At 46.2% G+C, this 27,381-nt stretch overlaps 1 protein-coding gene across 9 annotated transcripts in view; it reads left to right on the forward strand.

The window, feature by feature from the left end:
• The window catches only part of Apba2 (amyloid beta precursor protein binding family A member 2), a 233,158-nt gene that overhangs the window by 189,781 nt on the left and 15,996 nt on the right, over positions 1-27,381 (forward strand). For 8 of the 9 annotated variants that reach the window (XM_029480040.1, XM_029480035.1, XM_029480038.1 and 5 more), the window contains 5 exons: positions 3,020-3,100; positions 4,127-4,163; positions 22,419-22,564; positions 23,564-23,599; positions 25,715-25,801. In XM_029480040.1, the coding sequence (XP_029335900.1) occupies positions 3,020-3,100; positions 4,127-4,163; positions 22,419-22,564; positions 23,564-23,599; positions 25,715-25,801 (387 nt within the window). The remainder of the gene's footprint in view (positions 1-3,019; positions 3,101-4,126; positions 4,164-22,418; positions 22,565-23,563; positions 23,600-25,714; positions 25,802-27,381) is intronic. The other variant, XM_029480043.1, reaches the window with a different exon arrangement.

Raw genomic sequence — 27,381 nt, forward strand, 5'->3', positions numbered from 1 at the left:
AGGGAAGGGAAGGGAAGGGAAGGGAAGGGAAGGGAAGGGAAGAAGGGAAGGGAAGGGAAGGGAAGAAAAAGAGAGGGAGGGAGGGAGGGAGGGAGGAAGGAAGGAAGGAAGGAAGGAAGGAAGGAAGGAAGGAAGGAAGGAGAAAGGGAAGGAGGGAGAAAAAGAAGAAAAGAAGAGATGAGGCCGGTGAACTGGCAACACTTGAACCAACTATATGGGGTCTTTTGGAGGTAGTTAGATAAGCTTATCAGGTAGAGGGTCCCCATGACTAGATCCTGGTGGCTTTATGAAAGAGAAATCAGAAGAGATTCCTTGTCCCATTCCCTTTCTCTTGCCTTGTGACATCCCCAAAATATACATGTTCTTGACCTCCACTTCTCTGAACCTTTTCTTTAATACATACCCAAGTCTTGGGTATCACATTGTTAGCAATAGAGACTGAACTAACACAGGCTTCTAGAAGGGCCAAGGGAAGGAATGGACCAGCTAGATCCTAGACCTGCCCAGGTCCCAATTGTGTCCTAGTACTTCCTTACGGTAGGAGGACAGGTTACGTGCAGGGTGTCTGGGATGTCTGTCACAGTCATAGGATGTGGGAGGAACACCCTCTTCATCTTCCCTGTCCTCAATAAGCAGCCTCAGGTCCTGGTTCTTAACCCACCTCACCTCTGAAATCTAGTAAAACCTGTGGTAGAGCAGAGAAAGATTGGACAAGAGTCATTCTAACTGTTTGAGGGCCCATGCTTGTTCCTGTAAATGCCAGTGGGTGGCTCCTGGTTCTTTTTCTGTAAACCCACCAGAGGAGTGGACTCCATCAGCAGAATACCACAGTGACCCGCATCTCTCAACCTGTAGTTGTGACCCCGTTGGAGGTCAAATGACCCTTTCACAGAAGTTGCCTAAGACTGTCTGCATGTCCAATATTTATATTATGAATCAAAATTGCAGCTATGAAGTAGCACAAAAATAATTTTATGACTGGAGGTAACTACAGCATGAGGAGCTAACTGTATTAAAGGGTCACAACGTTAGGAAGGTTGAGAACCTCTTCAGGTGACAGTATAGAACCTGCAGTATAGACAGGATAGGCAGGATAGACAGCTGCACCCTGAGACATTCCTTACACACCTCATGAGGCTGGCAGTTGCCAGAAACAGTGGCAGTCACTGAAGCAAGTGAGACCCCGCCCCTTCAGAAATGAGGGGCCCTGTTGTATAAAAACGACCTCCTGCGACTGGGTTATCGTGTCAGCATCCTACTGTGTGCTACTATTTCCGGGAGATCATATTACTGTTTACTGTTATTCCTTTGGAAATCATGTTACCAATCACTGTTAATTCCGGGAAGTCCCATGACTTAGGATGCTGCTCCCCAGAGCTATTTGGTTAGGTTGGTGACCTCAGTATCTTGGATCTTGCTTCTGTTTTCCGCCTGGTGTAAAACATGAAATGCAGAAATATATCTTGTCTTAGTCAGGGTTTCTATTCCTGCACAAACATCATGACCAATAAAACAAGTTGGGGAGGAAAGGGTTTATTTGACTTACACTTCCATAGTGCTGTTCATCACCAAGGAAGTCAGGACTGGAACTTAAGCAGGTCAGGAAGCAGGAGCTGAAGCAGAGGCCATGGAGGGATGTTATTTACTGGCTTGCTCAGCCTGCTCTCTTATAGAACCCAAGACTACCAGCCCAGAAATGGCACCACCCACAAGGGGCCTTTCCCCCTTGATCACTAATTGAGGAAATGCCTTACAGCTGGATCTTATGGAGGCATTTCCTCAACTGAAGCTCCTTTCTCTGTGATAACTCCAGCTGCGTCAAGTTGACACAAAACCAGCCAGTACATATCTTAAGTATTAAATCATATTGTTTGAAATAAAGGAAGTTATGGGTTGAGATCATATTTTAAGAAGAGATGTAATGCTTTATGGCATTTTTGTGGTAGTAATAGTAGACTGGCTCATTTGCATTTATTCTCACCTGAGAACCTTGATTTATCCTAACACTATTTAACTCTGGAACAATGCGAAAGGAATGTACCACCATGGGAAATACTATAGAGTATTCATTCAAAACAAAACAAGTGCATTCAGCATCTCATTCAGTGGTTGTAGGTCTAAGAAAACAGTCTCACAGACATGCTCACACACCCGAGGTCTCAGCAGTACTACTTGGAAGAGTCGAAAGGTGAAGCAGCCCAAGCTGCCTTCAATGGGTGCATAAAACAGTGCATCACATACATACAGTGGAACACTGTTCATCCTTCAAAAGGGAAATTCTGGTAATACAACGTGGATGAGTGTTGAGGACATTATGCTAAGTGAAACAAGCCAGTCGCCAACAGATAATACTATATAGTGCCATGCATCCCAGGTACCTAAAATGGTCAATTCATAGATCTGGAAAATCAAGTGGATGGAGGTGATATGGCGAAGAGGACTGTGGAGTAGGGTTGTAGTCGCATGGACTCAGATTGTGGGTTATTTTTTGAACATTTGCTTTTATTTTTATTTATTTGTACGTATCTTTATGAGTGCCCACAAAGGCCAGAAGAAAGTGTCACATTCCCCTGGAGCTGGAATTAAAGACAGCTGTGTTTGTGTGTCTGGGAACTGGACTCAGGATCTCTGGAAGAGCAGTACACACCTTACTGCCAAGCAGTCTCTCCATCCCAGGTTCCAACGTTGTATTACGAAGTGTGTCCTTACAATGGATGGTGAAGATGGCTGGCTCTACCATATTAATGCACTTTATGCCCTTCAACTGTACACTGAAAATAATTCCAATGATAAAGTATGCATTTTATTAAAATAAAAATAATAGTAAACAATAAAATGTAAACATTTGGGGAATGTAAAAGTATATACATATTAATGGCATAACAGTTGGGCACTTGTATACGTGTACTCCCATCTAGGTATTTATAAGATTGGGTCTCGTTGAATATCCAGTTTTCTGTTTTGCATCTGAGTTCATTTTTCTACTATATAAAAACATAATCAATTCTCTGGTTTCCAGGTTTGCAATGGCTTAGAGCAGCCAAGGAAGCAGCAGCGCTCTGATCTCAATGGGCCCACTGACAATAACAACATCCCAGAGGTAATTTTCTTCCAAAGATAAGAGTTCTGGACCAGAGTTCTCATGATGGAATTGCCGGCTGTGGTATGGTCATCTCATCTCTGGGGAGAGAGAGTCTAGATCAAGCCAGCCTGGGACTACTGTCATAGGAAGAGATTTGGGTGCCCTGTCATGGGAGGAGGGGAAGGGCATATCCTGAGGACTCACAGCTGCACTGTGCACTGTTGGTGCACTGCTGATAATGCAGGGAACCATGGTATGGGGATCCTTGCTTCTTCCTGATAATGGTGTGGACATTCTTGTACTCCTGGTTATGGGGTTGGGCTAGGATCTCTGATAGTCCCTGGTGATTGTATTGGGATACCTGGTACTCCCTGATTATAGTGTTGGATTGGGGTCCCTGGTGCTCCCGATCTAGTAGAAACTCAAGGTTAGCCTGGATTTCTCAAGAGCAGAGTCATTGTCATTTAGGGTGGTTCATGAGCATCCCCACTGACCACATACCAGCAGCCACTACCCTACACCTCAGTTATGACAACAAAACCTCTCCAGATATTGACCTTAAATGTGTCCTTAAGGAAAAAAACATCCTGATTGAGTGCCACGGTTCTAAACCAATAATATGGTCATGTGATTCAAATTAGGGCTTAGGAAAGTTACTTTGCCTCTTTTCGGGTAGTAGAAGCAAGATGTTCTAGTCCTGTTGAAATAATTGTGATCACCAATGGACTGGCATCCACTCTCCTTTATTATGGTCTTGAAGACATGCCCAGGTAATTCTCATGCCTGGTGGTTTGAGAACTGTTGCGCTAACTTGTCTTTAGGCTTCTTCTAACCATGACATGCTAAGTTAGGTTTGGCTTGCAGGCTTTTGTGATCCTTCTCAGCATCCTGTTTCCCATATAAGGCACTACTGGGATGATCTGAGTTCTTGGAAACATATATGGGTTTAGACCTTTTCAGCCTGGGGTGTACATGTCTTGAGAAGATTCTTATGAGTCAGCTTTTGCAATCAGTATGTTCATTCTCTTTGTTATTTCCCAACAGACAAAGAAGGTGGCATCATTTCCAAGCTTTGTGGCTGGTAAGTGACTTCACATCTCATCACTGGGGAGGCAGGGGCACTTTATGTCAAAGTGAATGGTCCTTTTGTTCATGGATTTCTCCTGAGAATCTTTCCAGAAAAGCACCGTTTCTCAAGAAAGTGCCCTTGGGCATTTGGCTCTTTGGATTCTGCATTAGCCCACTATGGGAGAGGGGTTTCCAGCTCATCTGCCTGGTTTGATGCAAGGGACAGTAAGGACCATTTATGTATGTGTCTTGCCCTCATTAACTGCATCACAGATGACACTGAGGGCTGGATTAATGCATTGAGATGTGTCTATGTATGCAGTTCATTATGATCTATGTTCCATCAGCATGGTTATAATGACATCTGAATGCAGGCTTTCCTTTTCACACCCTCTTGCACTTTCTCCTCCCACCCTTATCAAGATTATCAGTGCATGTTTGCACTTTATAAAGACCTAGGCAGACTTGGTTGGTTCTGAATAGTGTTTGGGGTGAGGCACTTCTGCTTGGCATTTGATGGAGGTGACTTACAGTGGTCTGCATGTATCAGCTTTCCTCACAGGGTCCCTTGCAGAGCAAATAACCCCGTAAGTAGGCCCTTTCTCAGCCAGGAGAATCTTTCCTGCTTCTAATGTGCTGTAATAAACAATGTCAGTTTTATTAATTATTTCAATAAGCTGATAATTAATTCTTATGAATATTTATAGGAACAAAGTAAATGGATCTTTGAAACAGCCTTAAACCTTTCCCATTCTGCTTTATATTTGTGGTAAACAACAGAAGCCTCCAAGTTCTCCTTTAAGAATGAGTTCAAACCAGACTTAACCGGTTTCAACGGGTTCACTCTGTTGACTGTTATAAGCAGCTTAATGCCAGTTAATTTGGAAGAGAATTGGTTTTAACTGTGAGAACTCATATTTAAAACCTAAGTAGACTGGACTCCTCGTAGCCCAATGCATATAGGCTCAGATGGGTTTGGCCCAGCCTTTTGCTTGTGGCTGTAGATGTATTTTTTCTGGTTCTGACTGACTCAAGCTGTTTTGCATTAGAACACAGCAAGCTACATGATTGTAGCAATTTGTCTGGTTGTAGTTTTCCAGGGTCTAATGATTGGCAGGAAGAGACCACACCCACCCTCCTTGTTACTCTATGGTGGTCTATGATTGGGTTCTGATTGGAAGGAGGCAACATCAATGAAAAACTGTCCCATTTTCCTTGTTGGACTGAAGCAAGGGGGAGCACGACTCAGTCACACCCTTCAGGGCTATGGAGTTTTATGGATCTAAGAAATGGACTCATCAATAAATTCTGGCTTCATTTAAAAAATACCTTCAGTCTCTGGAGAGGGCATAGTTACCGCAGACAGCCCCTAGTCTTATCTCTCTACAAGGAGGGAGGGAGGAATGTGTTCTGGAAGCTGTCCACATATTCTGACTATATCTTGTAGCTTTCTAAAAGGCTTGTGTGTCTGGACCACTTAGGAATTTCTAACTGCATCAGAATGAGTTAAAGCTTTCATGATAGTTTGGATGGTCTAAAATGCTTGTGAACAGCTCACACCAGTGTGGACAACTCAAAAATCAATCCTAATTTAGGAGAGAAACTAATCGATCATCATGAAATTATGGAAACCATAATCAAAAGCCCATTCCTTCGTAGGAGATAATTAATACCCACCAAAACCTTCATGGACCAAAAGTCCTATAAAATGACAAAAAGAGGGCTGGTGAGATGGCTCAGTAGGTAAGAGCACCCGATTGCTCTTCAGAAGGTCCGAAGTTCAAATCCCAGCAACCACATGGTGGCTCACAACCATCCGTAATGAGATCTGATGCCCTCTTCAGTGCATCTGAAGACAGCTACAGTGTACTTACATTAAATAAATAAATAAATAAATAAATAAATAAATAAATAAAATGACAAAAAGAGATAGTGATAAGGTCACAGAAAAACCTACACTATAATGAAGGAGTTTACGAGAGCCATCTGATGTTAAGACGCCTTTGCAAGCTGGGATGGACTTGGGTTCTAGGCCGTGCTTGACATTTGCTTATATAGCAGAGAAGCACTTGAGTGGTGTGCAGAGGTCTAGCTGGTAGCTGCTGATCATTCTGTGACTGTGTCAGATTAGCATCCTTGCTTTCCTTGGTCTTCAGCCTTGTAACCTCATTGTCTGGATGGCTCTAGCCATTGCTTTCTATTCCAACAGAGAGAAGAAAGGGAAATGCCCAAACCACCTTTGGTGTCTCCCCCTTTATGTTAAAGCATTTCTGTGAATAAGCACAAGTAAAGGAACTGGGAAGGTGGCGCTGTTGTTAAAAGTGCCTGTCATGTAGGCATGAAGACCTGAGTTTAGGTCCTCAGCACCCATGTAAGAAGTTGGGTGCAGTGATGCATGTCTGTAATGCCAGGGCTTGGAGATCCCTGGAACTCTGGCCACCAGCATAACCAAATGGATGAGCCCTGGCTCTCATGTTCAAATAAGGTGAAATGCAATCATGGAGCATGCCCAGTGTTGACTTTGGACCTCCACACGCATGTGCCTATATGAACACATCTGCACCACACACACACACACACACACACACACACACACACCGGCATATAGCTGGGAACTGTGAACTCGACTTTCTGTGGCTGCAGGGAAGGTCTGAGGAGGTGTTGATTGAACAAGCCCTAATCTGCTAACCCAGTGCCTCCAGCTAGTAAGCATGTCAGCCTTCTAGACTGAAGAGAACTGTGGTAGAAATCCCAGCGAACTGAGAAATGCAGGGTCGTGAGAACAACAGTCGAAACTCAAGCAAGAGCATCTTCATCCTAACATTGACCATGTGTCTTAATTAGGATTTCTATGACGTGATAAACACCATGGCCAAAACAACTTGGGGAGAAAGGGGCTTATTTCAGCTACAACTCTTAATGCCATACTTCATCACTGAGAGAAGTCAGGGCAGGAACTCAACACAGTGAGAAGTGAAGAGGCCATGAGAACGCTTCTTACTGATTTGCTCAGCCTGCTTTCTTATACCATCTAGGACCACCTTGCCAAGGGATGGCACTGCCCACAATGGGGCACATCTATACCACACACACACACACACACACACACACCCTCCCCCAATATCAAGTCATTAATCAAGAAAATGCCCCACATTGGCCTGCCTATAGGCCAATCTTATGTAGGAATTTTCTCAATTGTGGTTCCCTCCTCTCAGATGACTATAGCTTGTATAAGTTGATAAAAAGCAAAATAAAATCCTAGCCAGCACAGCTAGACATGGTGTGACCCAACCCTGTGCTGTGTACTATGCCTTTATCATGCCACATGACCAGTAATGCTACAAGGAATATAGACTTTCTGTCTTATGGCACGGTCAAGCTAAGGTAATGTAGCTGATGGTCCATGGCTGAAGAAGCATGGTGCCATGCCTAGATTTAGAGCCATGTCTAGGTTCTTGAGACTATTAGTTCTTAGCCTGTGTTTTCTAACCATAGTGCCTCAATCATGAGGATAACTGAGGGTGCGGGCTGGTGATAAGACTCATTCTTGGCATATGAAACTCCCAGATCAATCCCAGCACTCAATAGATAGATAGATAGATAGATAGATAGATAGATAGATAGATAGATAGATAGATAGATAGAGTGAGTGGATAAAAAGATTGGAATATCTGTACAAGAAGGTAAGTAAAACCCAACAGGTACTTAGCTTAAGTCAGGCACCAGTGATCTAAGTGCTCCAATATATCAGCACTTCAGTCACTGTAATAGCAATAAGAGATAGGTGCCATCACAGAGGAAGAAGCAGGTTCAGTGAGAGAGAGTCATTGACTTGAAGTCACCAGACATGGAGTAGCAGAATGGGTTGGAACTTGGGCTTTGATCTCAGCTCTTCATCCTCATGCTAAGATGCCGGTGTGCAGCCACCCCTGGAGAGGAAAGCGATGCTTCCAGAAGATGCACCATTCAGGTTTCAAGGAGTTCACAGGAAAAGAACCTGCAGATATCAAGAGAGATTCCTAGAAACTTCCCAAAGTGATGAAAGATAGAAGGTGCCTTCCAGATGTCTCCTTCTGCAGGAATCATTGGCTGAAAGCAACAAATTTAGGAGTAGAGGATGTGTCAAGAGTTGCACCCTATGGAAAATCTTATGTAAGAATCTAGCATGCATGTGTTTTCTAAAACCCAAAGGTTAGCACTGATCACAAGCAATGGCACCTAACAGTGGCTTGTTTGGTCCAAAATACAAAGATCTAAAACTCATACTTCATTCTTCACACAGTTCTCTTGTGAACTGAAGCTCTTGTGGGATGTCTGCAATCCCAACTCCCTACCTTCAGCTCTGGGCTCACCCTGCCATAGTTCTTGGCCTTGTGTGTTGGGGACTAGGGTTCATTGATAGCCCATCTATAACTCATATACGGGCTATGCCTGGCCTGTATGTTGTCCATGTGAGAGAATGGGAACTCCAGTGTCTGAGGCCTCTGGTCCTAGAACTGAGACTGCCCTTTAAACCTTCCTTCTCTCAGGGGTCTTCATATGACAAAGCCACCTTGTTGGGTGCTTAGATCCAAGGTTTTACTTGCTCTTAAAATGAATACTTAGAGCAAGTCTGTCCAAAGAAGACTCCTAAATAGAGGTGTCCTCTTTGACTGTGAGTGGACAAGGCTCTGGCGATGGCATGATTCTGGGGCAGTGTTGACAGGTTAGGGGTCAGGTGACTCTGTGGAACCACAGGGGTCATGGGAGGGGTTAAGAAAGCAAACAGCTTTTCTCTTTTACAAACACGATCAATTTTTCACTAGTAATCAATGACGGGCATTATACATGCTTTATAATGGGAACTTTTATTGCTTACATGGGGCTTTAAATTTTTCTTTAAGATAGAGTTTGGTTCAGGCAAAGATCTGCATAGGTGAAATTAAATTCCCTCTAGAAATCTCTGTGGAATGTCCTCCTTTTGTATCTGTACAATATCAGAACCTCCAGATCCTGTCTTCTCTTCAGTGGACTCCCTTCTCCTTTGACTCCCTCCTGAAACTTCCTGAATGTATACCAGCTTATATACAGACCTTCCCTTCAAATAGATACTGCACTGGCCACATAGGGCCTTCACCTTGCTCTTTCTTTTCTTGGTAAATGCTGGATAGTGTTCAGATCCAGCTGGCTGTTTAATCAGTCACCCAGGGCATAAACCATGGATGGGCAATGGTATATTAACCAGCCCATTACAAACCAACTCTTAGGAGGTTTCTGGCAGCAGTGAACAGTCCTCTGTTGTGATGTGAGTTGTTTTATAAGAACATGTCCTGCATAAATCAGGGTTCGCAGCTTATGTCAACTTTAGAGCATGCTAACTTTGATGGACACAGCTGAAGTGTCTTGCAAGAGGGGACAATAGACACAGCTCTTGGCCAATGTGCCAAGTTTTTATGTGGCTGTGACAAAATACCTGAATAAACAACTTAAGGGAGGAAACATTTAATTTGTGTTACTCTTTCAGACCATGCTTTCCCAGCTCCATTGTAGAGGGCCTGTGAGGGCCCTGCATGAATGGCAGACAGGAAGGGGCAAAACAGAGAGATGTAAGACCTACTTTCTCTAACCAGGCCCCACTTCCGAGAGCTTTCTTTACTTCCCAGTGATATCATCAGATTATGCACCCATTAGTGAATTGATCCATTGATTGGGTAAGAGACCACCATGATCCAGTCACCCCCAATCAGTGACTGATCACTCTCTGGGGACCAAGACTTTCAGTGAGAATCTTCATATCCAAGCCATACCAGCTCTAACAGCTGTTGATAAATTGCTGACTCGCCCAGACTGTGCCATCCAGCTAGATGACCTTAACCTGCACACTAGGTATACAGTGGCATCATGTTGATTTCACATGCATATCAGTCATCAGAAGTGAAGTCAAACACTATGTTCTAAGTTCATAAGCTAAGCTAAGCCGTCTATGCCTCCCTCCTGCCATCCTTTCTGGTTTTGTGTCTTCCATAGAGTCTCTTTGTAACCCCTGTCAGCCTCAAAGTCATAATCCCCCTGCTTCTGTCCCTCAGATACTGGGATTAAGGTACAGATTGCCATGCTTGGTTTACATCTCCTTTCCTCAGCCTTTCCTGAACACTGTTTCTGTAACAGAGTAATTAAGATTTACTTAAAGGAGGAAGGATTCATTTAGCTCATGGTTTCAAATGTTTCAGTCTGCGGTTGGTTCACTCTGTTGTTTGGGGGTCTGTGGTGAGGTAGAACACTATGACAGTGGGCAGGTGACAAGAGTCTACCTTGTGGCAGCTAGGATGAAAGAGAGAGAGGAAGGCTCAAGGTCCCAAATCCTCTTCAAAGTCACACCCCAATAAATAGCCTCATTTCCTCCAACTATGCTTCATTCTTAAAGGTTCTATTGCTTCATAGTAGAGCCATCAGCTGGGGCCCTGGCCTTTAGTGCAAAGGCTTCTGGGGGACACTTCAGATCCAAATTGTTAACATAGCATCTGTGGGGCCGAGGAGATGGCTCAGTGGCCAGCTGCTTACTGCACAAGCTCAAGAGCAGGAGTTGCGATCTCTAACAGCCACATAACCAGACACAGTGGCATATGCCTGTAACCCCAGTCTCAGAGAGCAGGAAGGGGCTGCTGGAAATAGGCAAATCCTGGGGAGTAGGAGGCTTGCAGCCAGCTAATCTATCTGAAACCTCAAGCTGTCAGTCAGCAAGTGGCCCTTCCCCGAAATGTAGAAAACAGCATAAGAAGTCATTTGGCATTGACCTTTGGCCTCCATATGCACACTTGAGTGTCTGAACCCTCAAGTATATATCTCTCTCTCACACACACATACACACATGAACACATCTACATACCCCCAAAACTACACTAACAAAAACCTTACCCTTTGTCCATTGCTCTATAGGATCTAGCCCCTCCGCCCCCCAAGATTTATTGGAGGATAATTGGAAAGTAGAAAATGTGCTTGTAAATGTGTACAACATGGTTTTTGTATAAAAATACATTGTGCTCTAATTTCTACAACTGAGCTAGTTAACACATTCTCACCTGTCACAGTCCCCTTTTGTGTGGAGAGAGAATACTAAGATCCATGGTCTTAACAAATCCCTAACATACAATCATCCCTTTGAGATCCAAAAGCTCCTCCCAGATACCCAAACTCCACAGATTCTCCAGTTCTGTATAGTAAATGGTGTAGTGTATGCTTGAACCCTGTGGTGTACATACTCATGTGTACCTGATTGACCTCTCTGTGACATAGAACACCGAACGCAGGTAAATGCTGTATAACTGATTATTATGCTATAGCGTCGAGAGGATAAGGACAAGAATACATTGCTGTACAGGTTCAGTTCACATGCAGTTAAAGGTTATTTCAGTCCACAGCTGTCTGAACTGAAAGTTGGGATTTGTATCTGCTGGTGACGGTCACCATGTCCTATGCTAGTTCTGCAGGGCTCACTCTCCTAGGCTGAATGCTCTTATACTTTGACCAGTGCTTGCCTTAAGCCCCGGATTGGCCTTTGTGTTTCCTATGGATCTGTGCTACTTTTTCACTTAAAGGAAGTGAGCTCATTGGGAAGTTTTCCTGGGTTATGCTTATCTATATTTTGGTGGTATTGTTTTTCTATATTTAGACAGAATTTCACCCTGTAGCACAGGCTAGCCTTGAACTTGTAAGCCCCCTGACTCAGTCTCCTCAGTGCTAAGGTCACAGGTATGAACAACTGTACCCAGCTTTGGTTTCTTCTGACACACGCACACACACACACACACACACACACACACACACACACCACCCCTTCACACCCCAACCCCACTCCACCCCATATACCCCACATACCCCACACCTGTGTACACACACTCACACGCATGCCATACCACACATACATTCTTACATATTACTTTGCCAAAATTCTTATGGTTTCAAATGATCAATCTCCTTCTTTTTCAGTCTTTAAGGTCTGCGTAATCCTTATCTTGTTCATGTTGTTTTTTTAAAAGTTTTCATCTAGAACTTTTATGATTTAAAAAATTAAATTCGATTCATCTGCAATTTTTTGGCATATGGATACAAACAGAGGTTAGTTACATATGGAGCGCCATGCACCCAAGCAGTTGACTAGCTGTGGCAGAACATCACTGGTGGAGAGCCCTGCCTTTGCTGTGTTTCTGGCTCTGAATCTATGCAGGGATGGCTCACTAGGTTCCAACTGAGGCTGCTTTACACATAGGATTTATGTGCATTTTACAGCATGGTATAGTGTGTTCCTGTCCCCATTTTTCAGACCTTCCCTGGAGACTTTGTATGGCTGTGTGTGTCTGTGTGTTTGTGTATGTACACCCCCCACCTATCTATCTATATCTATATCTATATCTATATCTATATCTATATCTATATCTATATCTATATCTATATCTATATCTATATCTATATCTATATCTATATATATATATATATATATATTGGATCAGCTTGTCTAGTTACACACACACAAATTTCTCTTGACATCTTTATTTGGTGTGCATTAAATTTATCTAGTTAGAAGGAGAGCATCAGTTCTACAGATAGATATCCATCATCCCAGCCCAAAGAGGCTTTCTGGCCCCATGAGGTCAAACAGGTTTATCTTTAAAGCTTGTTCATAAACTCTGACACATATCCCTTTTGTTTATTCTTTGGTATTTTATCCCACATATTGTTTTGATAAATGTTATCTTTTGCTTCATTCCATTTTTCTGACTTGTTTGTAAGTACAAAGAAAGTTATTGATTTTTTTATATTAAATTCTAAACCATTGGTTCAGTCAATTTTCTTAGATTTCTTTTTTTCCTTCAGCCCAAAATACATTCTTATTTGTTTTCTTGGCTTCTTCCTGGCATGGAATCTTACCATCTGCAAATTAGAATGTTTTCCATCCTCCTTTCCTGTTTCCTGTCTCTTTTTCTTCTTGTCTCAATGAATTGAGTAGAAAATAAGGAACAGTGTTGCATAATAATAGTAGGAAATGCCACTAGTTAAAGATAAAGCACCACCCTTTTGAGAGACCCATCCTTTTACTTTATCATAAAATTTTCATACCTACAGAAATTAGCAACAGATCCGTCCCCCTCACCCTGCATGGTCGCCGGCATCAGACTCACAGTCACCACCTCTTTACGACTTGTGGTGCTCAACCTCTATCTGCTTTCTCCTCTGATCTCTAAAGCAATCCCATTTTTCCTTTAAGTATTTCAATTATGTATCTTTAAAATATAGGAACTCTATTAAAAATAACTTCAATACCATTGCCACAACTAAAATAAAGCTAGCAATCTTTTCTGTGTCATTGGTGCCAGCTAGTGTTTGCTTTTGCCCATGCATGGTGTCCCTCTGAATAGAAATCTAAACAAGCTTCCCTACTGAGCCTGGTTGATAGATTTTATAATCCTCTTCTATCTCTTATAGATCCTGCACTAATCTTTTTCCCCTCTAATTTTCTTTCTGTAGCTGTGAGGAAAACACTATGACCAAAGCCAACTTTGGAGAGACAAGGTGTATTTGATTTACATTTGCCGGTGATGGTTCATCATTGAGGGAAGTCAGAGCAGGGACTTGAGCAAGAGCTTGAATCAGAAGCCATGGAGGAACTGCTGCTTGTTGGCTTGCTCAAAGACTATATGTGCTTACCCAGCTTTCTTATATAACCCAGCATCAGTGTTAGGGAAAGTGCCGCCCATAATGAGCTGGGTTCTGCTCCTTCGATTAGCAATCAAGACAAGCCCCCACAGACATTCCCACATCTGATCTAGACAGTTCCTCCAGGGAGGCTGGTTCAGAGGACGCATCATGCTGAAAATTGAAGCTGACTATGACTGGTTTCTTTTTCATAGCAGTCTTGTTGACACACAGTGTAAATCTGTATCATTCACTTGATGGCACTTTTTGCACCCTAGGCTAGGATGGTTGCTTCCCGATGGCATTGTCTGCATGGTCCTCTGTCTATGCCCAGGAAAATGGTCAGGGTTTAGATATGGAGCAGTCATAATCAGTCTGATTGTGTGGGTAGAACTTCATAAATATCATTACATCTTTTATTAGGAAGCTCACAATACCTGGTTATCTCTCTTGATGATTTTAGTGACAATAAATGATCATTGTCTGGATCCATTTACTGGTTATTGTGATAGCATCCTTTCCTGGCTGTTGGTTCTGTGAACTCCTATATGGACAAACTTCTCCATGTCAGGCATTTGGTTATCCTGACTATAGTGCACACAAGAAAAGCTGACAAAGTCTTGATTCCTTCTCTTTAGCAATGTTTAATAGAGTGGGTTTCCCCACCAACCTGTAAAAGTATAAACAGTGGGCTTAGGGACTATCACTGGGCATCCTTGGGTCACAGCCTGATGAAGTGGCCCTGAAGACAGCTTGCTTATAGATGCCTCCATACCTCTAACCAACTGGCCTTTGGAGGTTAGTTCCTAAGTCTTCTCATGACAGCCTTAGTGTGTTCCAATATTCTGACATAATTTATTTATTTTGTCCTGGGAGTGGAGTCAATTATTTATTTTATCGTGGAACAAGGTGAAGTACTGCTTAGAGACTAAAGTCTGGGTGAGGTTGAGGCTCCTTGCTGCAGAGCTTAGGAAGCAGTCACATGTGGTATGTGGCACAAAGCTCACAGCAACCCCATCTCCTGATGCTTACTGCCATGCATACCCCTCACCCCGACCATGAGCTGGTAAAAGTGATGAACAGGATGTTGCTTCCAAGATTAGGTTATAGACAGAGCAGTTTGTGCTTCTCTCCCTCTTGCTTGTTCTGTAAGGGAGCCAAGCTGCTGTGCTATGGTCCTCAGCTGCCCTCCAGAGAGGCCAGCAGGCAAGGGACCTAAGTCTCTGCCAACAGCCCTGGCAGGGAACTTGGAATTGGTCTTTCTTGTTCAGCCCTAAGATCGTAACAGGCTTCACAATTACCTTGACTACAGCCTCCATGGAGATTCTGAGCCAGAGGCCTCAGCTGAGCCATAGCTGGAGTCCCAAGATAATAAGTGTTTGATGTTTTAAGCCACTAAATTCAGGGGTAATTTTTTATGCAATTATACTCAATAAACAATAACTAGTATGCTATATTTTCAAAGTTGCACTGCATAATGATTCACAGGAACATTTTTCCTGGGGCTTCGGGGGTCCTTGCACTTGAGCTTTCTTGTTCCTGCGTCCCAGGTTCCAATTCTCAATGGGACTGGGATTATGCTTTTGTCTTAACTCTGCTACTCACGCTCCAGTTCCAGAGACAGCAGCATCGATGTTGCCAAGGATGCAGCCCAGAGGCTCAGTTAGGAGTTCCTGGCTTTTATTCTTGTCTTTCCAGCACAGCCCAGCAGCAATGGACCACCAAATGGCCTCAAGTGGGGGAAGGAACCATCTCCATGCCCGGGGAGGCTCTGCGACCTATAGTTCCTCCCTTCCCATAACACCCTATCCCAGATCCATGCTGTGCCCATGACAGCTTTGTGTAGCTTGGGAGCCATAGTTAATTTTTTTATTATGTCACAAATGAGTATTCAGATTCATTTATTCTCCTCCCCCCCCCATTTTTTTTAATTCTTAGAAACAAGCATTTGGGGCTGAGGAGATGGCTCAGTGGTTAAGAGCACTGACTGCTCTTCCAGAGGTCCTGAGTTTAATTCCCAGCAACCACATGGTGGCTCACAACCATCTGTAAGGGATCCAGCGCCCTCTTGTCAAGAGTGCAGGTCTACATGGAGGTAGAGCACTCGAATACATTAAATAAATAAATAAATAAATAAATAAATAAATTTTTCTTTTTTCTTTTTTTAAATCTAGTTCAATAAACGCCAAGCTTTTGTCAGTATGACTATGACTATGCAAAGTGCTTGCATGGGTCTAAGATAAACACACAACACAGGGCGTGCATAAAGGTGTTCAGTCCCGGCTGCTTCCCTCTTACCTTCTCTGTAGAAGCCTTCCCCATATAGACAGCCATATATAACATTTAATATAGTTAGCAGCATAGTCTTTTTAAGTTTTATATAGGGTTTTATGGGGGGTCATTTGATGTTTCTTTACATACTTGGTTTATGCAATGGTTAACGTTTCATGTACCGTCATTGTCAGTTTATCTCCCCTCTTTCAGTGAGAGGCAGAGAACTTAGGTTTCCTCTCTCCACCACGCCTTTCTCCTAAACACCGGTCCTAGCCACTCACTCAGGTCCCGCATGGCTCTAGTCACCTTCCAGGCTGCTCCATCAGACCCCAGTGTAGGATGGCTATGCCCGGGTAGCTCCCAGGATTTTGTGTTCACAAACAGTGCCACAGAAAATGCCCCTTCCTGTTTGTCCAGGTTTTATTTTGAATTTATTATCCTTTTTTCTTAGAAGTTATTCACCCAGATACAGGCTAATACCTAGGGTGTCCTTGGCAGAGCTGGAGACTGACCTGCACTAGGCCCTGATCTTTTCTCCTCTGCCAAGGCTTCTCCTCCTCCTGCAGCCACTGACCCTTGCCACTCACCGTGTTCTAAAGTACCACACTGTATCACCGTGACTTGTCCCTGTCCACGACAGTCCTGCCTGTCTCAGGCCTGGATTTACAGGTAGCGCCATCTGTTAGTAACAGAGGCCACTGTGTTCAGGGGGCTTCTTGGAGGAACGAGCTGCTACAGAGCTGAGCCTTGCTCTGGAATAAGCTGGTGTGAACAGGAGAGCACAGTAGGCCTTAGAGCCTTCCCAGCCGGCCTGGAAGCGATTCCTTCCACACTTAGGGGCTCCTTCTCATGGATTGGCTTTTCATTGACCTGGGTGGCTACCCTGGTATGTGGACTTAAAAGAGTAACACACCCCTCCCCCCCAGAATGACACATCAGATGGGTGGCCTTTCTGAGGCTGTGGAAACAGGTGTCTGTCCCTCTGTACCATAGTCCTCACAAGATCTGAGGCCTATTCTCCCCCCTTTCCCTCCCACTGTATCCATCTGTCTGTCTCATATCTCTGCACACTTGCAATCCTCTTTTTTCTCCTTGGAGCCAGAACTGGGGAATGGCTCACAGTCTGTCCCTGCCCACGTGCTTCACCCCATGGGCTGGCTCCCACCTGCTATTCCTTGAAATGGCTCCAAGGTCACCGCTGGCTGCCTTGTCAGGATGCCCAGTACATGGGAGCCCCTTGTAGATGGCCTCCTGCCAGCCTGGTACAGATGGGCCTGTGTCTCTCTCCAAGCCCCTTCTCATCATGATGCCTGGCAAAGCTAGTTCCTGGGGCCTCCTTCCACCCCCTTGCCCCATGTCCTCCTCGCAGTGACTCACCCATGCCCATAGCTTCAGTTGGCACCCCTCAAAGCTCATTCTTAATCTCTCGTCTAACGTGGGCGGCCTCCTGAGCTTTACCTGGAAGGTGACCTGGCTCCTGCAGCTAATGGTCCAAAATCCTCACTCCAGAAGCCAGTCCTTTGCCAAGGGACCCCTCATAGTAAGTAGACACCCCAGTCATCTACCACGGATCCTTTTGACAATCCCTCCCAACCTCACTTCACATTCAGTGCAAATTTTGACTAAATCTTTCGACCCCCATCATCTTCCTGGTCTACACCATCTCTTGCTTGCTTGGACCACTGCAGTGGCCGCTCACCCACTTAGCAGCTTTCTGGTTTTCCTCTCGGTTGTTTGTCTCTCTAGAGGAAGTGGTGCAGTTGGGCCATGTCTCCGGCTGGTAACCTGAAATGACAGTCTCTGGAATGGCTCCAGAGTCCTCACATCTGGCCAGTGTTTACTCTACACTTTGACTTATTCCAACTGCTGGCTCATTCCTTGCATCAGGTCAACTGGGCATCGTTTGGTTCTTCTGAATTGGTTCTCTGTCTGTGACCCCAGGACCTTTGTGTCTGCTCTTGCCTTAGCCTAGAAGGTTCTCTTTGGCGTGCTGATCCCTTCTACTCACAGGCAGTCTCCTCCTGTTCCTTTAGCTTTTGAGGCCACACCTTCCCTTCCCTTCCCTTCCACAGTTCTTCCTGATGAGTTTCTGTTGTCCTGTGGTCTGCTGTCAGCCTCACCCTCTGGCCGGTGAGCCATGTTTAATGACATCACAAGTCCTCACAGGCAGGATACTGATTTGGAGAAAGCCATTTGACCTTGCTTAACATGGCCTGTCTCATAAAATGGGATAATGAGGTTGCTTTCATGGAACTGTAAACGACTGATGACCGGGACCCTGCTGTCACACAGGGCTGGTGAGTCAGACAAAGCAGTGCACCTGGGGCCTCCCAGCTACACAAAATTCTACCCATTTGACTCTGTGCTCCAGCCCCACAACCATACCCTGGGGCACCCAGGCAGGAGTGGGAAGGTTTGGTGCTCAGGAGACTTAACAGACTTGGCTGGCGTGCTGGCAGCCTCTGCCCACTCCTTACACGCAGGATTTATTGTCCCACCCTGGTAGCATGGCAGAGATATGTGATACCGGGTACAGCTCCATAAGACCCCAGCACTTCCCTGTCCATAGAGCTGACAAGACGCTGCAGGTCCAAGTGCATACCCCAGGGTCACACAGAGAGCACAAGGACTCTGCACAGGACAGCAGGCTCGCTAACTAAGCTGCAAACAAAGGCTGCTTCCAGCAGGGAAGGAAGAATAGTATATCACACCCCTCTCAACTGCACACAGGGGACACGCACCATGTGAGTCAGAGGTACAGCAAGCAGGGGCAGGCTGCCCTCTGGGGACTCAGGTTCACCTGTCTGTCAAGCATTTGTAGTTGTTCGCTCTCTGTCGCCCTCTGCTGGTGTCAGCTAAGTTTGGCAAAGGAAGAGCAAGCGATCTTTGTACAAAGGGTCTGCGCCCTCCACTGGTCTCAGATTAGTGAGAAGTAACAGTCCTGTCAGCAAAGATGAAAACGTGAGCGTGAGCCTCATCGAGGTCCAGAAAGCTGGTCAGGTCACCTAGGTAACTGGCAGGTCTCCAGGAAGGGAGGGAGAGGGACTGGGGCAGCAGCTTCTGAAAGTGGGAGTCAGATTCAGAAGACAAGACCTGCCCCAGTCCCTCTCCCTCCCTTCCAAAGAATGGAGGACACCTCCATAGTGTAGGTCACAGTATTGGCTGAGACTCACTAAGGGCAGAAGTCCCTGCACCATCCATGGGACACAGTATTATACCCATCTCCTCTTTACACACACACACACACACACACACACACACACACTTACACTTATACAGAGGTGGGGTGAGGGAAGGAAGAGGGGGAGGAAGAGATTATTATTGTATTGTGCTCCACTTGGAGGATGCAGGCCTGTGAGATGCCCGTTGGCCAGTAGACATTTCTGATCCATCTTCACTGGAGAGAATGAAGCTTATGATGAGAAAACTAATGTCCTTCAGCCTGAAGCCTCAGAGGTCACAGTGGAATGCCCTGCATTGATAGTACCTGCCCCTTATGTTGGATGCCCTCAGAACCCCCTGGCTGGTCCACCTGTACAAAGGCCATAGCTGCCATCAGCCAGCTCCAGACCCAGGGCTATGATGCCTTTGATCACAAGAAGGAGCCTGATTAGACTCTAACCATGGAGAGCTACAGGGCCAGTGAGGCTGTCTTGTCCTTAGAGGCAGGGTGTGGGAGATTTCTCATGAGAAAGCTAGTGTGGGTATATGACCTTTCCGGAAGTGCTTGATCTGGAAAACCCCCAACTGGGGAGGAGTCTCCTGACTCTGCTCTCTTCTACTGTGGCTACCTTTGGTTTGAGCATCCCTGTACCAATCCTGGGTCTTACTGAGTTCTCATGGCCTGCTCAGATGCAGAGCAAGGTCCTTGATTCACCCCCTGAAGTCTCAGTTGTACACTCAGAGCAAGGTCAGAGTCTCGGGGGGCCATAGGCTTGCGAGCCCAAGTCTGGATTCCTTCTCTTTATTCTTTGACCATTTGATACATGTATATAATTAACTTTGGTTATTTTTATACCCTGTTACCTACCCTATCTCACCCCTCCTTCTCCTCCTGAAACCCTTCTTTCCCAACAAGCCCACCCTCCCCTTCCATGTCTTTGTGGCATTTGTGTTCATGGTATGTGTGTGAGAGAGAGGGATGGGAGGGAGGAGAGAGAGGAAGAATCACACTAAGTTTCTTGGCAGCTTGTATGGCATGGGCGGGCTTTATTTACTGGGACATGAGCAACTTGTCAGAGGTCACACCACTCAAGAGAGTGACTCCCCTTCCCAAGCAACCATTTATAGATCTTGGGGATGGGAAACCTCACGAGCCCTTCCTTCTTTCAGGATAAAATGTTGATGGACCCAGTCTTGTGCAGGTGACCACAGCTGCCTCGAGTTCATGAGCCCTTTCTCTGGATGGCTCGCGTTCCAGGAGTTTCTCTGAGAGCAGTGACCCCTCTGCTCCCTCTGTCCCTCATAAGAGTGAAGTAGCTGGCTCACAAATGCTGTCACCCTGGGACTAGGCACCTGGCCATCAGATGCTAGACTTGCCTCCCTCCGGGTGCCAGCCAATCCTTCTCCTCTCATCTGAGTTTGGACTAAGATACTCAGACACGTGGTTGCATCAATAGCTGAAGGTGCCTTCCACGGAAGCTATTCCTTCCCACTCAGAGCCAAGAGCTCCTCATTGCTGGAAGCTCACACCTCTCTGCTCCCAAGAGCTTGGGGCCAGTGTGTGAGGTCCAGAACCACAGCATGTGTCCTACCTCCACCCCCAGCAGCTTCCCTTACTCTGTGTGCATGTATACAGTATGTGTTCATATGGGGTACTGGTGGCCAGCACTGTGGGATGGGAGCCTGATGATCTAGGATGGAATTCTAGGTGAGTGGGACTTCATGAGAGTCCATGATGGACTTACATCCATCAGATGGATTCAGCCGGATTGGTCTTTTTGACCCAAGCCATCACAGAGCTAGAGGCTAGAGTGGGTGGCTGGAGGAAGTGTGATAACAAAGCTGCCACCCCAGTGACAGAGGATGCAGCTGCGCTGGCCATCAGCAAGGTGACAGTGGCATTGGGAGGAACAGCCTGTGATGCGATTGTTTGCCAGGCCTCTGGGTGCTGTTGCTGAATCCCCTGTTAGAACCCAGAAAGCCTGGTCTTATTGCCTTCACCTACATCCTGCCCAGCCATTTCTGTATCACCCATGGGAGCTTTTGCATCTCAAGTGTAGAACTCAGTCCTTGCAACAGACAGGACAAGTCCTGAAACAGTCACCATCTGCCCGTTCACTAGAGCTACAATGCCCAAGAACCACCAACTTGACTTATTTTTGTTTTTCTTTGGGAAAGGTTTTCTCTGTGTAGCCTGGGCTGTTCTGAAACTCGGTCAATAGATCAGGCTGGCCTTGAATTCATGAAGTCACCTGCCTCTGCCTCCTGAGTGCTGGGATTAAAGGCATGTTCCACCATGTGGATTTAATGGTTTATTTTATTAAAATTATAGTCATTCCTCCTCTGTGTCAGTGGAGAACTGGTTCCAAGACCCCTTTGGGAGCCACCCACATCCCTTGTATAAAAAATGTAGCTTGCACAATCTCCTGCACACTCAGATGCGTCACTAGATGGCGTAACAGTGCCTGCCATGTGAACAATCGTCACACTGTATAACCACAAGGACAGAGTCTTCACTTGACCAGTGTGGATACAGCCATCTCCGGTCTCACAGCACAGCGTGTGATCTGAAGTTCACAGGTGTGGACCCCAGATACAGAATGGTAGCTGTGTGTTCAGGAAAGAAGTCAGTCTTCCATTGAAGTGCTCAGAGCACGCGTGTCCGTGGCCCTTGCATGAACAATAGAGATGGAGCAATCCGTTGGCAGAGTTTCTGCTGTACCGTTGTGGTCTAGAAATAGCAGATAGAGCCAGGACCGTGTTGCCTGGCTAGGGCCTGGTTGGGTGGGATAAGAAGCTGCAGGCTAGCAGGAGTCCCGCTGCATGGTGGAGAAGGGACCTTTGCATACCGTCGTGAGAATGTTGAACATGCTGCTGTGTCTGGGAAGCATTCACACGGCAGGTGCCTGTCCCCTGGGAGGCTGAGCTATCTTGACAGACAGTCATCTGGGGTCCTGGAGTACCCCTCACCCCATTCCTGCAGAGTGATCTAGCCATGTTTCAGTTATGTGGCTCATACTGGCTTCCCCTGAGCTGCAGGTGCATAGCAGAGCTCAGCCCTCCAGCTTCACCATCCTGGTCACCGTACCTTGTTCGGGGTACATTAAGTCCCTGGTTCCTGGTGGTCCTCTTTCAGGAAGGTTCTCACTCTGCACCTCTTCAGTTCCAGGGCCCTGTGAGGCAGAAGACCTCATTGATGGAATCATCTTTGCGGCCAACTACCTGGGCTCCACCCAGCTGCTCTCTGAGCGCAACCCCTCCAAAAACATCCGAATGATGCAGGCTCAAGAAGCCGTCAGCAGGGTCAAGGTGGGGTGTGCTTCTGGGCCCTGAGGGTTACTTGGGTGGGCCCCTGGAGGGAGCTCTGAAATGGAGGGAGTAGAGTGGGGTACAGGTGCTCTGTCCAGCACAGAAAGCAGGCGTGCTTTTCATTTCCACGTGTTCATTTTCAAATGCCCAGCATGTCAAAAGAGACCTATAGCCTGGCTGGCCAATGCTCAGCTGGACACCATTGTCACTATCTCCTTAAGCATGGTCCACTCAGTCTCTGGGAAATGATTTGCAAAGATAGCTGATAGCTCTAAAGCATCCCTACCTTTAAGCATCTTTGTATGGAGACTTAAATCCTGTCCCAACAGTATATTTTTAGCACTTAAGTGTTTCAGGAAGCAGGGAAGAATCCATCAAATGTCACTCAAATGCATAGCCTCGAGGAACACTGACACACTCAAAGCTCTGTAGGCTTTTTGGTCTGTGCAGTTTTTCCAGCAGGTGATGATGGGCAAGGGACATGTGAGGCCACATTAACACCAGGGGGAGGGAATGTGGCAGTATTCCCCACCCTGGGTAAAGTGGAGCCTGCATATACTACTAGCCCGTGGGAGTGTGGAACAATGTCAGCCCCCCATCTCACTCCCACCACACACTAGCCTCCATGGATGGGAACAAAGGGCACCGTGAGACAAGACCATCTGTACTGATGAGGAGAAGATGAAGCACAGAGCGCCAGGGCTGAACCCAGCCAGCCCTGTCCCTTGACAAAGTCTCTGGGCCCTATGGCTCCCGACCCAGCCCTGCCTGTTCCTTGGTACCTGATCCCATCTTCTGGTATAGTCTAATTCCTGCCACTGGGGCTGGTGTACATGGATAGGTTCTCTTTCCTGTGTGTTCTCAGCACAGTGGTGGTGACAGTCCATCGGTCCCTGCAGGGGACTTGCCGAGTTGGAGTTCTTCCTATTAAGCACGAGGCTGAAATAAACCTCACCTCAGCTTCCTCCCTGATTTTCTTTTCTCTTTTTTGCTACTCAGAGGATGCAGAAGGCTGCTAAGATCAAGAAAAAAGCGGTGTGTAGGGCCCATGTGGGCTGTGTGTGTGTGTGTGTGTGTGTGTGTGTGTGTGTGTGTGTGTGCATCGGTGGGTTGGTGCATGCATGCCTTCTTCTATGCATGGGGGCTTCTGGTGGGAATTCAGACAATACCACATAGTTCATAGGCTTTACTTCCCTATTAAGAAAATGCTGGATTTTAGGGGGTGCAATAAACTCACCCCTCTCCCTCTGTCCAGGCAGGCTGGATGTTAAGAGTCTCTTAGCAAAGTAAGATAGCTTGCAGGCCTGGGGTTGGGATGTGCTTCCCTGCAGGGGAGAGCCTGCTTGCTTGCAGTCTCCTGTCCTCCTGTGTGCTGCCCAGAATTGGGGAAGTGAGAGCACCGGGATCCTTATGAATTGGTGGGGTTCTTATTCTACTTCTGGGTCTATAGGCCCAGAAAGTCTATAGAGAGACAGGCTCTGATGGAGCTAGACACAGGGCAGCTCTTTTCAAAACAGCCGTCAGCTGCCAGGCTACTTTGCTCAAGAGGACTTCTTTCTGGGCAGCACCTGGAGGTCATTATGCAGGGTCCCTTTTATGATCTGGCTACAAATAGTGGGGAACACTGTGCTGGCTGAGTCAAGGCTCATCCCGATCTCTGGTATCCTTTCATAGGATGTAGCTTCTTTCCATTTTTGCCAGGGCAGGTCACAGATGACCAACCCCACCCTTTTGCAGGTCCTAGATGACCTACCTCACCCCTTTGCAGGTCACAGATGACCTACCCCATCCTTTTGCAGGTCTTGGGTGACCAATCCCTTCCCTTTTCTCAGTTTCTCCTCCATGCATTTACCCACCATTCAAATCTAGTCCACATGAGTTGCTTCGCTCAAATTCCTTTGTTGAACTCAGCCAACCTATAACATTGTTTTAATTTACTTCTGGCTTTTCCTGCTTTTGAGCCACGATCCCATCACATAACATTTAAGGTATAGTGCCACCTGTGTTTGAAGATGTCATGGTGGGATAGTGAAGCCCATTTCCATTGTATGCTTCCCTAAACAATTAATTTAAAATTGTGATGCTGGGGACTCCATTGATGTCAAATACAACCCAGGGTTTTTTTCCCGAGGGAAAAGCCCTTCATATTCCAGAAGATTTTTCTTCAACTGAATTGTCTAGAAGGGTTTTTTCCCCCTAATTATTTCACAGAAGCATTATCTTGTGGTAGATGGAGAGCCCCAAAGATCTTTAAAACAGAACTAAAATGTATATAGTCCCTAAAATACAGATCCTCTCTTTGAATTAGAATTCTCCAGAACTTGTCTGCTGGGAGAATTGCAATTGGAAGTTTGTCTTCTGAGTAAACTAAATCCAGCTTTCTGCTCTGTTGTCATGGAGGATAGCACCGTGCCCCCACCCCCAGTGACCACCCTGAATTATTTACTCCAGCAGGCAAAGCGGTCCTGCTCCTGCGGGGGTGGGGGTGGGGATTCTTTCCCAGTGCCTCTGTGAGGTAACTTGGATCCTCACAGGTGTCAAAACCAATTAGAAGCTGTCCTCCTTAGGGGCAGGCCTTGATTGCTCCTCAGCCTCCAGAGCAGGAGGTTGAAACACAGCTGACTGACAGAAGCAGCAGCTTCCAGTGATGGCCACAAACAAGGAGTGGCAACTTCCCCCTACCTGCATGTCACTGCCACTTGATGCTCTGTCCTGGTTCTGTCCTCTATCTCTCATGGTTTTAGGAAGGCCTAACCATGCATCCATGTGACTGTGAATCTTTAAGCAAAAAGGAAGAGCTAGGCCGGAGTCAAACCTCTCTGAGAACATTTCCCCCATGTCCTAGAGTCTCCAACCTCAAGAATATACCTGGAGTCATGGTGACAGTTACTGAACCCAGCAAGAATTAGCCAGGGGACCCTGCTTGCTGCCAAAGAGGGCCAATACAACCCCAGGCACCTTCATGGCAAGCTGCCTCTTCTCTCTGTGCTCTGGGCCTTTAGAAGGAATTCCTCACCAAGCAAACAGGCTTGCTGTGGCTTCTCCATTTTGGATTAGTGTTTCCTTGCATGTCGCCTCGGGTCACTGAGTGCCAGGCAGTGAACTGTGGTGGCCCTTTGGGTTGTAACCACGCATGCTGTTCTTTCTTAGAATTCTGAGGGTGATGCTCAGACACTGACAGAAGTAGACCTCTTCATTTCGACCCAGAGGATCAAAGTCTTAAACGCTGACACGCAGGTAAGCACTTGAAAGACAGTTGTCCAGAGTCACCATAGTCAACTCCTACACCTGGGACCTCAGGAGAGCAACCAGCTAGCTGCAGAAGTGGAGTGTGTGTCTGTGCCCAGGTGAAGGGCACTTTTGTTTATCTGTCACTGTCAGAGAATCTGGGTGACGTACTGGACTACTGATTTTCAACCTTCCTAATGCTACAACCCATCTACATACATCTCATGTTGTATGACCCTGCCCCCAACTATAGAGTTATCTTCGTGGCTACTTCATACCTGTTAAGTTTGCTACTTTGTTATGAGTCATAATGTAAATATTTTTGGAGATAGAGGTTTGCCAAAATGCTGCACTAGGCTTGCCCGGATCCCTTTCACCCTGAAACTGATGCTCTTGCCAACATTCCTTGCAACGGGAAAAGGACAAAATGGTGATTTAAAATGACACCACTCTATTGCTGACTGACATCCTCCTATGCAATGCTACTCCGAGTTTTCCCTGCTCACTTTCTCACGAGACTCTGAGAACCTGATGGTTTGGGGTGTCACGTTGACGGCCTCCCGCCAACATTTGAACACTTTTAATGTTTTGCATTCTGAGACTGTAAGATCTTTGTCAATAACCTTATCCTTTACCTTCCTCAGACCTGAGCCAGGCATCTTTCTCAGGGACCCATAGTTTGTTTTTGGAGACAATGACCATAGAGAAACAAGGATCTGGCTGTGGCTGTGTGCCTGTTACTGAGTGTCATTGCTACTGGGCCCTGGCAGTTCTCAGAGCTAGACTGCGCGTGTGAGTTCATCATACTCGGGTCTCTGACTGGGACTGTAGAGCTCGTCTCCTCATTCCACACACACTCCTTTGTCTTACAGTATGAACCCTGGTTACTGGCACTTAATTAACTCTTCATTCCTGGGGTGGGGGTGGGGGATGCCCAAGCCAATCAGCATCAATGAGGAAAGGTTTGCTTGGCTCACTGTTTGGGTGGTGAGATCTGCAGCTGTGGTTCTCAACCTGTGAGTCGTGACCCCTTGGGGTCCCATAGCAGATATTTTATACTACAATTCATAACAGTAGCAAAATCACAGTTGAGTAGTAGCAACAAGATGATTTTATGGTTGGGAGGGGGGTCACCACAACTTGAGGAGACCGGTATTAAAGGGCCGCAGGATTAGGAAGGCTGGTCTACACACACCTATGGTGAAGCAGCCACCATAGTGGGAACACAGGGGAGAGGGAGTTGCTTATTTCCTAGTGGTTTTCAAGAGAAAGGAAGGGAACCTGTGGCCTGAGGTTCTAATACTCATAGGGTGTGTTTCCAGTGATGTAGCTTTTGTTCAGCCAGGCCTAGCTTCCTGAAGGTTCTGCCACTTCTCAGTGGCACCACAAGTGGGGCCCTCTGGGGACATTTCTGATCCAGCTGCAGCAGCCTACAGAGGGAAGGGTATCAGGGTGGCTTACAGGAGAATCCTGCTGCAGTTGACCGAGTCTGTTCTTAGGGACATGTCATTTCCTGCCGCAGTGAGTACCACCACCATGACGTATAGCTGCCAAGGTGGGGGCTGGCCACATTAGGACCCTCTACCTGG

This window comes from Mus caroli, chromosome 7 (assembly GCF_900094665.2).
Source record: "Mus caroli chromosome 7, CAROLI_EIJ_v1.1, whole genome shotgun sequence".
Classification (NCBI taxonomy): domain Eukaryota; kingdom Metazoa; phylum Chordata; class Mammalia; order Rodentia; family Muridae; genus Mus; species Mus caroli.